Below are 16,547 nucleotides of genomic sequence, written 5' to 3'. Positions count from 1 at the left end.
GTCAGTCCAGGACCTAAGTGGAAATCTCCCTATTAGCTCAGTTCTCAAAGTGTTTGGTATGCTTATCAGGATAAAAATCTACCCACATGCAAGTAAGGGGTGTGAACCCAAGAACTCAAAAACAACTTTAAAAGGTTGCTCTGTCTCTGCATTACCTCACCAGCATTTTCTGGTTCCCCTTTAAGGTCCTTTGACCAGAAACTGCCCACTTCTACCAATGTGCCACATCTAGGGGCAGTGGTAAGAGGATAGAGAGAGAGGCCAGAAAAACAGTGGGATTTGGTGATGCCTCTTGGATCTGAGGATCCACCAAAGGGGGGAGAATTCCCTCAAGAGTTTAGTTCTTGCAAGCTTTCCCTCATGACTTTTCAAGCAGCTGCCATCCTGCCCCCCGCCACAGGAGTATGTGGAGGCTGGAGCATGAGAAAAGGAGGGAAAGAAAACCCAGTGTATTTCCTCTGCTCAATCTGAACTTTAGGAGTCTCTTTTTCGCATCTTGAGCCAGAAACAGAGGGTTTTTTCTGGATCGGTCAATCTACACCACAGTGTCTACTTCAGGGTTTCAGGTTACTGAGTTTAGGCTAAGAGATATTGAAGTTTAAAAACCCAGTAACCTTATGTCTGGTTCAATGGCACTCTGAATTCAGGTGTTCTACCCAAATACACTAGCTGATATCTACTTCTCAGAGTTTTCAAATAGCTATCCATGTAATTGGTGTGGTTTTTATAGTTGAGCTCAGCAGAAAATAAAGGGGAAGAGGAGGGTGTGTTTTATTCCTCTTACCTAGAAACAAAAGCATATTATTGACTTTTAAATTAAATTATATTTTTAAGTTAAATGTGGCAAACCTTGACTACTTATTGATTTTAAGTTTCATCTTCCTACCATGCTCTGCACTATGCTGGGCAGGCATTCACTCACCTGTCTCTGTGTTGGCGTCGACTGGCAGTCAGGGCCACAGCAATGTTGTCCCATGCTTTCCAAACTTCCCCTTGGCCTGGATTTTCACAGCCCAGCTGACGCCAACATTCATCAAACACTGCTTTCCACTTCTCATCAGCTGGCACTGCCAGATTTCCTAGTTTCCGGCTAAAAACATCACATTAAGCTTTTATTAATTACCTTTTTGTGTAAAAATCCTAAAAAGAACTAATACACAACTAGGAGTGTTTTTATGACAAAAATGCCTAGATTTGATGGTGGTTCTATTTTAAAAACACTGAATAAAAATTGTAAAGAGATGGTTTTTAACTACTTAATGTTCATCAGATACTAAAGTCTATGAATAGTTAAGTACAAAGTACATTAGAATGGGGAATTCTACCTTTATAAAGAATTGGTTTTGTAAAGTTGACTCCTGTTAAAACAAGGACTTTTCTGTACTTTGCACAACTCATAATGGGAATTATGAAATGAATTGCACACTGAGTTTTAAAAATACTCTAAGAATGGATATGGTATAGAAAATATATCAATCTCTCATCAGAACAAAGAATCTGAGATGCTATCAAAATACAAAAACAAAGCTAAAGCTGGAATCAATAAAATGTACATGTGCCAAAAACTTGTTGGAAGAACATAATACAACTTAAGAGACTTAGATTTTAATTTTCTTTTCCATATGTGCAGTGTATACTATTCCACTTGGTGTATATATATATACGCTTGGTCTTCACTTTTCAAAATCAAGCTGTATAGGGTTTAAGAACTCTCTCTTTTAATCAATTTGGATACCTGCACCATTAGCAGTAGCATTATTCCCACATACAGAACTTTTATTTTAAACATCTAAGTTCTAAGGCTTTAATCTAAACCAAGACAATAGATTTAGCTATTTATAGTGGTGTCAGCTGACAATTCAAGAAGGTTATACTTTATTGGGGAAAAAAAAGGAAGCCTTTAAAAACTTATTCTTCATTAAAACATTCAGCTTTAATAAAAGCAAGACAACTCAAAACATTCAGCAGTTATTCCAGAATTAACATTAGTTACTCACAAAACTTTGGGTCTGTCTTTATCACTCTCATACAGACTAGGCTTAAAGTAGGTTCCAGTGATTTTTATCCCAGATCCCCATTCTCCACTAAAATAACCTTCAATGTAATCTCCATTTGGCATAGTCAGTGTCCCCTAGGTAAAGTTAGAGAAAATATGGCATTAGAAAATGTATTTTCAATTTAAAAAATCAAGAGAAAAAAAATACTAAATTTTTTTGGTATTTTAATTTAATTTACTCTTTACCACCACCACCACCACCCCCATTCTTTGTGTGTGTGTGTGTGTACAAGCATGTGCAGAAAGAGTATATGAAAATAAATCCTGTAAAAGAAAAACAAAACCACAGGAAAAAATTGGTAAAATATTTTGAGCTGAATCAAATGAACACATAATTTATATAAGTGTACAGGATGCTGTTAAAGTGGTGCCCAGAGGCAAATTTATAGCTGTAAATGCCTACATTAAAAAATAAGATATCAAATATTAATCTAAAATTTCACCTTACCAAATAAAAAAAAGAGGAGCAAACTAAACCCAAAGCAAGAAAACAAAGAGATAAAAAAAAATTAAATTAGAGCAGAAATACATGAGAGAGAAAACAAAACAAAACAAAAACAAATAGAAAAAAATCAATGAAAACAAAAATTGCTTCACTGAAGATACATAAAATTGATCATTAACTAGATTGATCAAGAAAAAAAAATACATAAACTACAAAATCAAAAAAACAAAATGGAATATATTATACCAACCTCAGAGAAATTTAAAAAGGTTGGAAGGGAATACTAAGAAAATAACTTTATGCCAACAAATTAGATAACTTAGATAAAATAGAAAAATTCCTAGGAATAACCAAATTACCAACACTGACTCAAGTAGAAATAAAAAATCCGAATAGACCAATTACAAGTAAGAAAATTGAATTAGAAATTTAAAATATTCTCATAGAGTAATACTGAGGCCCAGATTTCATTGATGAATTCTCCAAAGCATTCAAAGAAGAAATAATAATATCAAGGCTTCACAAACTGTCAGAAAAAAAGAGGAGGGAACCCTTCCCGACTCATTCTATGGAGCATTAATTACCGTGATACCAAAGACATCACTAGAAAAGAAAACTATAAACCATTATCTCTCATAAATATAGATGCACAAATCTTCAAAATATTAGCAATATATAAAAAGGATTATATACCATGACCAACTATAATTTATCTTAGGAAGGCAAAGTTGATTTAATATCAGAAAAGCAATCAATATAATACACTATATGAATAAAGAACAAACACCACAAAATCCGAAACCCATTTATGATAAAAAAAAAAAAACACAAAAAAACCTCTAAACAATCGAGGAATAGAAGGGAACTATCTCAATCTAATTAATCTATGAAAAACATTTAGTAAACATTATATTTAGTTGTGAAAGATTTAATGCTTTTCCCCTAAAATAAAAGACAAGAAAAGGATGTCCACTCTTAACACTTCTATTCAACATTCTACTGGAGAATCTAGCAAGTATAATCAGATAGGAAAAAATAAATAAAAGTCTTCCAGATTGCAAAGGAAGAAGTAAAACTATCTATTTGCAGACGCTATCCTACACGCAAGAAATTTTTAGAAACACACACACACACACACACACACACCCTACTAGAATAAACGACTTTAGCAAGGTGTCCGGATACAAGAACTAAATATAAATATCTATTGCATTTTCATGTAATAGCAATAATCGAAAAATAAAATTAATAATACAGTTCTCTTTATAAGAGCATTAAAAACACTTAGGAATAAATTGAACCAAAGATATGCAAGAGATGCACATTGAAAACTATAAAACATTGCTGATAGAAATTAAAGAAGATCTAAAAAAATGGAGAGATATTCCATGTTCATGGATTGGAAGATTCAATATTATTAAAATGGCAATTCCCAAATTAATCTATAGATGTGATCCCTATCAAAATCTCAGCAGGCTTATTGCAGATTTTGACATGACATTCTTAAATTTATATGAAAAGGCCAAGAATCCAGAATAGCCAAAACAATTTTATTTTATTTTTTGTTAATCCTTACCCAAAGACATTTTCCCACTGATTTTTAGATAGAGTAGAAGGGAGGAAGAGAGAGAGAAAGAGAGAAAAACATCAATGTGAGAGCGAGAGAGACACATTGATTGGTTGCCTCCTGCACAACCCCGACCAGGGCCAGGGATCAAACTTGCAACCCAGGTATGTGCCCTTGACCAGGAATCGAACTCGCGACCCTCTGGTCCACAGGTCCTTGCTCTAACCAGCCAGGGTGCCAAAACAATTTTTAAAATAACAAAGTTGGAAGACTTACACTTCCTGATTTCACAACTCACCAGAAATCTATTGCAATCAAGACAATATGGTATTGGCAAAAGAGACACGAAGATCAGTGGAAAATAATTCAGAGTCCAGAAATAAACACATTTATGATAAATTAATTTCAACAAAGATGTCAAAAAAATTCAATGAGAGAAGTTGCTGGGGCAAATGAATGCCCATATGCAAAAGAATCAATTTAGACTTTTAACTCACACAATACACAAAAGTTACCTCAATATGAATCACAGACTTAAACATAAGAGCTAAAACTGTAAGACTTTTAGAAGAAAATCTTAATAACCTTGAGTTAGGCAAAGATTTCTTATGACATCAAAAGCAGGATTCATAAAATTTTTTGATAAATTAGACTTGATTAAAATAAAAAATTTTGTGCTTCAAAAGGCTCTATTAACATAAAAAGACAAAGCACAGATTGCAAGAAAATATTTGCGAACCCCACATCTAACAAAGGACATGTATCCAGAACATATAAAGCACCCTTGTAATTCAATAAAACTATAAACAAATTCTTAAAATGACAAAATATGTGAATATTTGAATGGGTAAACTGTGGTTTTTCTTGTTTAAATAAACTGGATTAAAATTTTTTAAAATATGTTTAAATAGACAATTTACCAAAGAATATATATGAATCACTAATAGCACTTGAAATATAAAATAAAACCACAAGATAACACTTCATATCCACCAGGATAGCAAAAAAGAAAGAAAAAAAAGAAAAAAAATTTTTAGCAAAGATGTGGAGCAATTAGAATCCTTATACACTGATGATGGGAATGCAACATTATGTAGCCACTTTGGAAAACAATTAGGCAGTTTCTTATTATGTTAATCATCAATTTACCATACAACTCAGCAATTACACTCTTAGGCATCTACCCAAGAGAAATAAAAACATATGTTCACACAAAAAGTTGTATTCAAATGTTCATAAATTATTATTCATAATAGTTTAAAACTGGAAATAATAGAATGCTCATTAATTGGTGAAGGAAGAGATAAACCAAATGTGGCCCTGGAATACTATTCAGCAATATTAAGGAATGAAGTACTGCACATGCTATAATATGGGAAGACCTCAAAAACATGCTAAGTATAATAAGAATCCACCCAGAAGAGACCACATGTTGTATGATTCCATTTGTATAAAAGGACCTAAAAAGGCAAATCTATAGAGTAATAAAGTCCATTAGAGGTTCTCTGGGACTCAGGGTAGAAATGAGGGGCAAGAGATGGTGATGGACATCTTTCTGGGTGATTAAAATGTTCCAAAATTGGATTGGAAAAATTGTACAACTTTGTATGTTCACTAAAAATCACAGAAATGGGTGAATTTTATGAAGTTAGCCTTTTTAAAAAGTCAAGAAAAAATAAGAAACAGAAGAAAGTTTCCAACCTTTCCACTAAGAGTCCAGTCATCTGAAAATTCTCCCTCATAAATAGTATCATCTTCGGAAAGCAAAACCCCATTTCCCTATGTGAAGAAACAAAACAAAAATCACAATACATAATATGAACAGTAACTTGGGAATACATGCAGCTATATCCCCTAAAGGCTTACATACTTTAACAGATAAGAGAAATAGTACTAAGAAGGTAGAATATTAATAAATAATTTTAAAAGTTAACAACACAGTTGTTTTTAAAAAACCAGTAGTTAACCACATGTAAATATTCCACTCACCATCATTTTATTAAGGTGAAAGTTGCCTTCATAATATAATCCGAACTGGGTAACTACCACACCATTTCCTTGACATACATCATCTTGCCACATTCCCATGTACTTTTCTCCCCTTCACAGAAAGAGAAAAGAAAAGAAATAAAAAATCAATAATGATAAAGATGAAGTGAGGAAAAATACAATTATCACAAAGAAGATACCAAGAATCATCCTAAATTGGTATGTGTTCAATTTTTCTAGTTCAAGTGGTTAACTCCATCTCCCCAAACATGAGACAATGTGATAGCAAAAGGCTTCTTACTCAGAGCAATGTTTTCTCAGGAATTAAATGTTATAGTCTACCTGACATAGACCTGCATATATTCCATGTACTTCCACGATAACTTTAAAATATGTAATTATTCAAAATGTAGTATGTAGACTCAAACCAATGCACAATTTTTTATTACCCAAAAGTTTAACAAAAAAAGAAATGGGGTTTATGATACAAGAAGATTCATGCTTCACCTACTTGAACTTAGAGAAATCTTACTAATCTCCACTAAAAAATCAAAATACATGCAAATATCTTGTTAAATAATTGTGGAGTTTGGTAATAACAGCAAATTTTTTTAAAAATTCCACATTATGACAACAACATAAGGGGGGAAAGAGTACATAATTAAGTCCAGAAGCAAATCAGGCCAAGTCAAAGAACTATGCACTTCCCCAAGGTTTAAGTGAATTTAACTAACTTTGATTCCTGGGTTGCCGGCATGGTGACAAGTATCTGACTTGAGAGAAAGACCTAAGCAAAAGGTATTTGGATACCATGCTAATGGAATTGGAATTTCTGGAAATAGAATTTCCATAGGTTCCCTTCTAACCTTTTACTCCTATTATCTATTGACTGCATTAAAGGTTTTTCTCTGTATAAAAGTTAAAAACTTGGTAGCCTCTTTGAGACACTAAAAGCTTTTTATGAGTGAAGCTTTAAGAAAAATGGTACCAATGTTAATTCTGAATGACCCTGACAATATAAAGAAGTGACCTATTGTTTGATTCACAAGTAAATGAATAAAATGATGTCTGAGAACTGTCTTCTTATTAAAAATTTTCTCAACACTGTAGAATTAAGACATTCAGCCTTCATAAAATCACCACTGTTTTTGGAGAAGTACAGGAAGCTTATTCCCCCTCCTTGAGATGAGAAGCAGAATACCGTACCTTGTGATATCATCAAAGACACCATATCCTGATTTCTTATCCATTACCCACTGGCCAATGAACATACTGGGAGAAGAGGAAGTCAATTTTCCACTTCGTAGGAGACCATGACCATGACGCATGTTATCTTGAAAACAGCCTTCAAACACTTCACCAGAGGCGTAGCTGGTTAAAAAGAATGCATAAACATCACAAACACATTGAATTCTGATGTTTATTTTAACAAAGTCAGAAAATTCAAAATTATACTCGTCTTACTGGTAATTATTTGTTTATATGATTATTTTTCACCAATCAAAAATCTCATTTCCAAGACATTTAGGAGATTCTATGAGAAAATTAGGGTTTATAAAGTTTGCACAATTTTGTTAAGACCTAAATAATAACCTAGTATTTTCATCTTGTGATAGATGAGAGGTTGAACTTTAAAACAAGACTTTACACAGTTTCAGTCATAAAAAGAGTCAAGAAAATTTAATCCTTGAAAATTTTGGCTACACAAAGGTTTAAATTTACATCATTCTTTGAAAAAGCAACACCGGTCCACCCTTTCCAATGTTATTACCTATAGACTCCCTGACCACACATTTTTCCTTCTTTCCAATGGCCCATATAATGGTCTTCTTTGTTTAGTGCTTTGTTTGGGATTCTGTATTCTCCATACCTTCCAAGGAAAACAAAAAACAGCAGAAGACGCACTTATAACATAGTCACCTTTTGTATGTAGACACTTGTAAACATTATAACAAGGAGAAAAGAGAAAAGATTTACCAATAGGAGGCAAGGGGTATATGGAGTCTTGGTTTAAGCTTATCTATTACCTAAGCTACTGGCAAGTCTTAGAGGAGTGGGACATCAACCCCACTACACAGAAAGACTGAATGTTTTATCTCAAGTCCAATGAAAAACAGAAAACCTGTGCCCTAGGCCTATGTCTCCACTGGTTAGCCACATCATCTTGGGTATGTAAGTCCTGGTACCCAGTTCCCTCATCTGTATAAGGGGAGTAAATCAGGTTATGAAAAGTCTCTTCTCATTCTAAGGTCTGGTAAAAGGAGATTAAAAGACATCACAAAAACTTACATTATCACAGGCACAACATCACCTACCAAATCTATATAATAATCTTTATATAGTAAAATAAATTGCTACTCCAACATAATACAAAATACCTCATTGTCATAAATTTATCATGGAAATATATTTAAGGGTTAGAAAACATGACAAGCTTATATAAAAATAATACCAATAGGATAATATAGCACTTAGAAGATGTCTGCTTTAGCATATCACAGAAATGAAGATGATTTAAAACTCCTGAAAGGGAAATCTCTGTATGTCCTTTGTGTAAAGCAGGCACTACTCTCTCAACAGTCACCATCAGGACTGCCCAAGGTTCTCAGTCTTCACAATTGAGAAGTGGACAGAAAACACAGGCCCATTTGAACAGATGCAAGGCTGTGTAATTTGAGGCCACATGGCTGTCAAGGTAAATGATTTGCGCTAGGTAAATCAAAGCTGTATCCTAGATTCCTAGCTTTCTTCATGTTCACACATCTGCATTATAGGCCCTAATATATGGTATGTATTTCTGTAAAACAAAACAAAAATCTACTTGTTTTGAAAATAATTCTGAACACAAATTTACATAATTTGTGACTGAAGTTGAATTTACCCTCATGTTTTACACAGTTTTCTTACCCATCTTCCAAGCCGTTCCTAAACATGCCAGAATACATCTTTCCATCTGGCCACTTCAAAACCCCTCTGAAATGCATAAGCAAAGAACAAAAATGTCAGTTAATGTCTCAGATAATCATTACTTTCTCAGTAATTAGACTATCATCCACAACCCAGGCATAAATCTTTAACACTGTCACCTTCCGTGAGGCTTCCCTGAAAGCCAGCGTCCATCATAGGTTGCATCCTTCAGGCGAGGATCCTTGTAGAAAGTGTATTTAGCACTGCGTGAAATGGGTGGTTCCTGCCTCTGAATACTGCTGCCACCTCCATAAGGTGGATGATTAGATGTCCCCCTCAAAGCCTGATCCACAGCTTGGCTTATAGCCCGTAGCCACTTAGTCTAGGAGCAAAAAGTACCAATATGCTTAAGGCAGTAACTCATCAAGCATTGCTTTAAGTACTGCTAGCTTTCCTTGGTGTGCATAATTTTTATGTCCTCTATTGATTTTCTTATTAATTAAGTAATGCTGATTGGCTCTTAGAATTCACTGCTATATGTTTAAAATTAAGCCACATTAAAAAAAAATTTATAGTCTTAGTTTAATGAAGATTTATCAGACATAATTATAGGTCATTAGCCAAGCAAGAACAATTTTTATCTCTTCTTTACTATCATAAGAAACAGGAATATCTAAGTCAAAGATTAAAAGAACATACCATAATAGACTAACCTTTTCCTGGGGTGTTGATGAAATGAGAGTGAACTGCTCCTCAGGTGTAGTTATCTTTAAGCCATTCCTAAAACATTCATAAGGAGAAATACCAGTAGGTATGACAACCTATAATCACAACATCAATCCTCAAACATGAAAAGCAACTTGTTTATTTCAAGAGGAGCAGAAGTCAATTAAATGTAAACACAGTCATGTCCTGGGTTTGGATCCCAGAGTGGGAGAAAGGACACTGAGTTATTTTGCTCTGTGTTGAATAATGGGGATGTGAGCAACGGAGAAGCCCTTCCACCATTTATGATCTGTCATGATCATCACAACAGGTCACTTTTCTATCTACATGCTGGAAGGGTAAATCTCATTATGCAGAATGAAGAAGCCTCCTAAGCATTTTTTGTGTCTAAGGAAATAATCTGGGTAACAGAGGGAGAGAATTAAAGTGGAGGTGGGGGAGGGGGACACACTTACACAGCACCAGCTTCTTCAGAAAGTGGCTCTGCCCATAGCGTGGCCAAAGGGAATACATGGTGTGTAGAGAACTAAAACAAAGAACATGGAGACACATCTGAGAAAGCCCATGTGGGCCCTGGGGATCTCTGTTGCATAACCTGTTTCAAATGGCTAAGTGCACATGGGTGCCACTATCTCAGCCAAATAGTCACCATAATATAGCTAATCCCAATGGGTCTTGCCATCCCTGTTGCAAGGATCCTGTCACATGGCTGATACTCATTCTCAAGATTTAAACTAAAAAAGCGCCCTGAAATTCAGCTCATATCAGAAATGCAAGCAAAACATTCTCTTTTATTCAATAGTTTAAGCGAAATCACAATAGATTTTAACACAAACTGATGGTACTCCACTTTCCAGTGTTTTTTGTTTTGTTTTTAATTAAAAATCTGGCCTACCTGAGCATGGACTAGGGCATCATTAAAGAGAATGAACCAATTCACAGAAAACCTCCCAGCATGCTGCAGAGATAAGGCTCGATTACTACTCTCACACAGCAGTCGACGTTCTGGCTTCCTTAAGGAATCCTAGAATTAAAAACAAACAAAAAATCACATAATCAAAATTATTTTAATATGCAAAGACAAAATGAAAAATATACAAATCATATTTAAGGAAATCTGTTGGTCAGAGCTTAGCTTGGTGTTAAACCTAAATTTAAGTGTAATCCAAACATTTCATAAAATTAACACCCAAAAGAGATGAAAAAGAAGCTAGAAACAAACAAAAGAAGGTGAGATACATGTTCAGAGAGGATTCCTAGGAATGAGGAGGAAAGAAAGGTGTTGATGTTTAGAACATCCATTGCTGTGGTCCTTAGATCACCCTTAGAAAGGGGCTCAGCTCATCAAAACATTACCATAAACAAGTGAGGAATGAAGAAAATGATGACAGTTGCTATGCATATGCCTGCTGTTTGCTGAGGGAATGACAATTGGCATGGTTTATTTACCGTCATTTTTCCAGGAAAGGTCTTCCAGAAGCCCAGTGTGTATTCTGCTTCCTTCCTTTTCCTGCCGAGATGGAGAGCAAGAGACTCATAACAAGAACTGGAATCCTGCAGTTTCTGGTATTCTGGAGATGTCTGGAGGCCAATATATTAAAGGGGGGAAAAATAATATAAAACAATTGTCCAGAATCTGTAACCTCAGTGTGGTTAAGACACATAGTATCAAATTTAGGGAGGAAATCCAGCCTAATAGGCATGGTATACTAAATGGAGCTGAGCAAAAAGCAGATTTGATCCAGAAAATTCTATAACACACAGGTACATAGGAAATAGAGAAATAACTCTAGGGGAAAAGAAACAAACACTGGTAATTATTAGTGAAGAGAGCAGCAGAGAACTCAGGGTAGACAAGGAATTCTCAAATGTTTTGGTCTCACAATCCCTCTATTTTACTTACGTGAGTTATACCTACTGATATTTACCATATTAAAAGATAAAGTTGAGAAATAAAACTATCTTTAATTTACTTCAAATACAGTATTTTAAATAAAAATATTTTCCAAAACAAATGTTTAGTGAGAAAAGTGACATTGTTCCACATTTTTTCAAATTTCTTTATTATCTGGCTTAAAAGATAATAGCAGGATTTCCTTTTCTGCTACTGCATTTAATGTTTTACGGTTCAAATATATGAAAAAAATCTTGCTTTATAAAAATATACAGTTGGGAAAGAGAGGAGTATTTTTATAACCATTTCAAAAAATTGTGGATAGTCTCCTTTAAAACTGTACCAAGACCTGAGTGATAGTTTCTTAAAGAGTAGATGAAATGTGGAATCTGAAACTACATTAATTGAAATGTTTGTACTGTTACATTAAAATCTATTGGTCCATCTTACACTTTTAATAGAACTTTATCCATGCATGATTTTATAACATGTAGATTGGACATTTGGATATTATTCAGAGTCATGCAGATCTTCCAAATGTTGACACATTTTATTATATAACATCAAAAATCATGTTACTTAATCGACAATCTCATCAGAAAAAGCATTTAAGTATTGGGAAATTGCTAAGCTCAAAGGGATAGGTACATGTTTTCCACACTTTAATTTTTGTTTAAAAGTTCAGATTTTATCGTTGGCAACAAATACTGCCAGTTTTCTCCTTAAAGTGACAGGCTCATTTACTCAATTTTGAGAAATATTTGCTAAAAACCCAAATCTGAAAAACCACATCTGTCAACTGTTCTTTCAAGTTGAAAAAAAATAGCAGCTCTCAACTCAAACAATCACAATCTTGTACTTTTCTTGGGAAACCTCCATACTTTGGTACACAGCAGAGCTGCTTTGGGTAGCTTTCCCACCTCATCATGCAGAATATTAAAAAAAGTATACTTTGGTGTGGTGATGGTTGTTACTAAACTTATCGTGGTGATCATATGCAACTTCTATATATCTGAAATAATCATGCTATAATCTGAAATATGTTATATGTATGTCAATTACATATCAATAAAAAATGTATACTCAATGGTTGAGCTTAAAATTAATTTTTACTGCTTCATCAGGAATATTAAGTGAATACTCAGGGTGATCACCTTGTAAGTTATATAACTGTCTAATCACTATGTTGTACATCTGAAACTAATATTACATTGTATGTCAATCATAATTAAAATTTTTAAGTTTAAAAATAAAAATAAAATTCTTAAGTAATACTGGTGTGTTTTTTATTTGTTTTTTAACTGCAAGTATATAGCAGTGAAGAACACAATGACTATGACTACAGTTCGGTGCTTCTACCTTGATTCATGCTAAGGAACCAACAGTTTTACTCATCTTTACTTTGCACTGTCAGTACAAATGACAACTCAGTGAAAAAAACAAATGTCTTAATATCATCCTGAAAATCATTTGATCTTGCGACCCCTCTGAAAGGGTCTTTGGAATCCCCAGGAGTCTGCAGACCAAGTTTTGAGACCCAATCATGGGACAGGATAGAACTGCTGGGCCTTGTGGAAAGTGAGCAGATGATCCCTTATATTCATGAGTAATTACTTTACACTCCACAATTCTTAGTCATTCATATTCATTTTTTCCATTCATTTAAGAAAAATTTAATGGTTTCTACTACATACAGAATAGTATGCTGAGTTCTAGGAATAAAAAAATAAGTAAGGTATAATGTTTGTATTCTGGGAGCTCATAACTAGGCAGAGAAGGTAGAAAAACATACAGCATACCTAAATAATGCAGTGGTTTTCTTAACAGATTATCTATCAGAAAAGACAAAGGGAAAAGAACACACTCTGCAGCCAGAGTGCATGGATATGAATTCTAGCTCTCAGCTGTGCCTCAATCTTCTCATTTGCAAAAGGGGGATAATAGTAATATATATTACTCAGGGCTGAAGTGGGGAGTAAATAAATATTCTCAGCTGTGCCTCAATCTTCTCATTTGCAAAAGGGGGATAATAGTAATATATATTACTCAGGGCTGAAGTGGGGAGTAAATAAATATATACCACGTACTTATAATAGTAGTATGTGACACATGTAATGCATTTAAGAAATATTAGGTATTATTATTTTTACCTAGAGAAGTTTATGTGTACATATGATATCTAAATTGTACATTAGACTATAAATAACAATTTGAAGTGATAGAACATAACCATGTGTTTTAAAAAAATTTCAACTGACCATTTTGACCCTCCACCCTGGTTAAGGACCACTGACACAACGTGGTAAGAGAATAATGGAGAGATAAAGTAGTAGCAAAGCACAGAGGAGGGTGTAACATTATTTTATTTAAGAGACGAGAAGGGGCAGGAGTCAAAGAGGGCTTCATTTTCTTTTCTTTTTTTTTTATCCTCACCCGAGGACATTTTTCCATTTTTTGTACAGATAGAGTGGGAAGGAGAGAGAGGAAGAGAGAGAGAGAGAGAAACATCGACGTGAAGGGACACATCGAATGGCTGCCACCCGCACGACCAACCAGGGCCGGGGACAAACTGCAACCGAAGTACATGCCCTTAGCGGGAACCGAACCCGGGTCTCTCCGGACCGCAGGCCGACACTCTAACCACTAAGCCAAACCGGCCAGGGCAGAGAGGGCTTCATTTTCATGAGAAAATGCCTTCTGACCGAGGCCTTGAAGGTTTCCCTTATTGAGGATGGAGGTAGGGGTGTTTCAGGAAGGAAATATAAAGCATATGAGAGCCACATCCAGGGAATCTGAACTAACTACCATGTAGGACACAGGGTAGAAGAAACAAAAAAGGTATCTGATTGTGGAGTCTGGATTTTTTACACAGATTTTGGACACTTGAGACTGGAAATAGTACAATATCAGACTCTGAACAATTCCAAGTTAGTCTAGGAGGGAAGATTTTTAATTAACTGAGGATATATTGAGGTAAAATCTATATCTCATTGCATTATTTGTGTAGCTCAAAACGCCATTGCTAAAAGTAAGCCAGTTTGGTTAAAGAAATCGCCTACAGGGCCACAGTAGGATCAAATGTAGAAAGCCTGCATCAGTTCTTGGGTCATTCTGAAGACTGAAATTTGTCCAGATAAGGAGACAGAACCCAAGATTAAAAAGATTCTAAACTATAAGTAACCTTGAAGTCATTATGGCTTCTCCAGAGCCCTTCAGACAAGAAATGAAATGAAACTACACATTTCAGTACGGTTTCAAAAGTGAATGCCTTAGGACTAGCTTTAACATATACCCACATCCTAGAACAGTGCTAATTTTCTAGGATTCCACATAACTGATTTTATACAGAAAGTAAACCAGTTAACATATGAGGAAATCCTGTAACACTGATTTCTCATAGCACATGCCAAGGTGACCTAAATACCTGGTATTTAGGTCATGAATCTATCATGAGTCCCGGCCAGGTGGTAACTCCACTGCCTGACAGGTGTGTGTTGTTTACAGAAAAAGCCAGGGTTTTAAAGAGCTCTGTGTAACTTGTACTCAGTATGCACTCAATGAACTTTGACAACTGTTGAATGAGTAGCACTCATACTTAGCTCTCAACTTTAGGCAGTTTCATAAAATGAGTGTAATTCATCTTGATAACATCCTGAGAGGAAACTGAATCCACTGCAAAGAAAACCATTTTTTACCTACAGTTACATGTTTTTCTTTCATTCCCTGAAGACAAATAAAGTTAATTAAACATATATAAATATTATAGTAGTAGAGTTCCATATCATGGGATGGCATGATCAAACCAACCAACCAACCAACCAACCAACCATGACCCCTGGCTTCCCAAGTGTCCTCACAGGGTATACATGGGAGCTTACCACTTCAAAACAAGTAGCAAGCTTTAGCAAAACTTCTGCATAATTATGAAGTCGTCTGGTTGGCAAGAAAAACAAAGTATTCAGTATTTCTATCAAGTGGGTGTTTTCATCAGTCACTTCTGATAAATCTTGCAACAGCTCCTGGTTTTTATTTAGGAAATCACTGGAGGTAAGAAAAAAAGAGATTCAGTTCATGATTTTGGTAATGACAACATGCATGATATTGAATAAAAATATTTCACTAGATTCTACCTTTATGCACATTTTTGGGTGCTACAAAATACTAGATGATAAATACAATAAGCCAGATATAATTAAGATAATTTCCCTGCCCACAAGATGGGATTTTTTTTAAGTGTGAACAGTAGCAAATGGTAGCACCAGTAACTTTGTAAGAGAGACGATTAATCACAGATTTGTGCCTCATGTTCTAGGAAATAAATCATGCACCCCGAGTTTCAGGGAATAATTGAAGACCAGCTAATATCATTCATTACCTATTAATTTCCAAGCCAAAAGTCACAGCAATAAATTGCACTACAAACTGCTCTAATCAGTTGTGCTAAACAGAAATAGTGGAGGTAAAACAAAGCTCTTTGCTCCATCAAAATCAGCCTGTAATGTTAAAATACTTCTAATTTCTTCCCTTTTTCATCAATTGTTGATCACCTAATAAGAGTTTATTACAGGAGAGTAATAAAAAGCTGTAGGCATAATTAATAGGAAATAATAAAGCAATTATATGCAAAGGTTTCAATGCTGAGATCTTCAAAAGCATTTCAAACTAAAGCCAAGATTTAGTTTTTATATTCAATTTTATATGTAAGTTCATTATTAAAATTTTACTGCAAATTTTAACACTGATCAGTGCCCACTGAGACTATGCCACTAGACCAAACAAGAATTAGTTGACAGAATAATTATCTGCCACTTAATGGACAGTAATTATGTGCCAGCACTTTACAAGCATTATACTACAATTCTGAGCTACAAGGCCTCAAATAAGACAATGTCACACAAGACTGTAAAGCGAGAATGAATCATTTGATAATCCCCTAGAGAACTATGAAATAAAGAAATATTTA

General features: G+C 34.6%; 1 protein-coding gene across 2 annotated transcripts in view; it reads right to left on the bottom strand.

The window, feature by feature from the left end:
- The window catches only part of ALS2 (alsin Rho guanine nucleotide exchange factor ALS2), a 75,341-nt gene that overhangs the window by 13,418 nt on the left and 45,376 nt on the right, over positions 1–16,547 (bottom strand). For both annotated transcript variants that reach the window (XM_036254034.1, XM_036254035.1), the window contains exons 13-25: positions 15,463–15,625; positions 11,140–11,271; positions 10,586–10,714; positions 10,146–10,216; positions 9,678–9,744; positions 9,144–9,346; positions 8,965–9,030; positions 7,829–7,927; positions 7,264–7,428; positions 6,058–6,169; positions 5,770–5,847; positions 1,998–2,131; positions 923–1,090 (exon numbers count right to left, since the gene is read on the bottom strand). In XM_036254034.1, coding sequence (XP_036109927.1) covers positions 923–1,090; positions 1,998–2,131; positions 5,770–5,847; positions 6,058–6,169; positions 7,264–7,428; positions 7,829–7,927; positions 8,965–9,030; positions 9,144–9,346; positions 9,678–9,744; positions 10,146–10,216; positions 10,586–10,714; positions 11,140–11,271; positions 15,463–15,625 — 1,587 coding nt within the window. The remainder of the gene's footprint in view (positions 1–922; positions 1,091–1,997; positions 2,132–5,769; positions 5,848–6,057; positions 6,170–7,263; positions 7,429–7,828; positions 7,928–8,964; positions 9,031–9,143; positions 9,347–9,677; positions 9,745–10,145; positions 10,217–10,585; positions 10,715–11,139; positions 11,272–15,462; positions 15,626–16,547) is intronic.

This window comes from Molossus molossus, unplaced genomic scaffold (genome assembly GCF_014108415.1).
Source record: "Molossus molossus isolate mMolMol1 unplaced genomic scaffold, mMolMol1.p scaffold_m16_p_11, whole genome shotgun sequence".
NCBI lineage: Eukaryota > Metazoa > Chordata > Mammalia > Chiroptera > Molossidae > Molossus > Molossus molossus.
The sequence above is the reverse complement of the archived record's forward strand: the minus strand, read 5'-3'. Positions and strand labels throughout refer to the sequence as shown.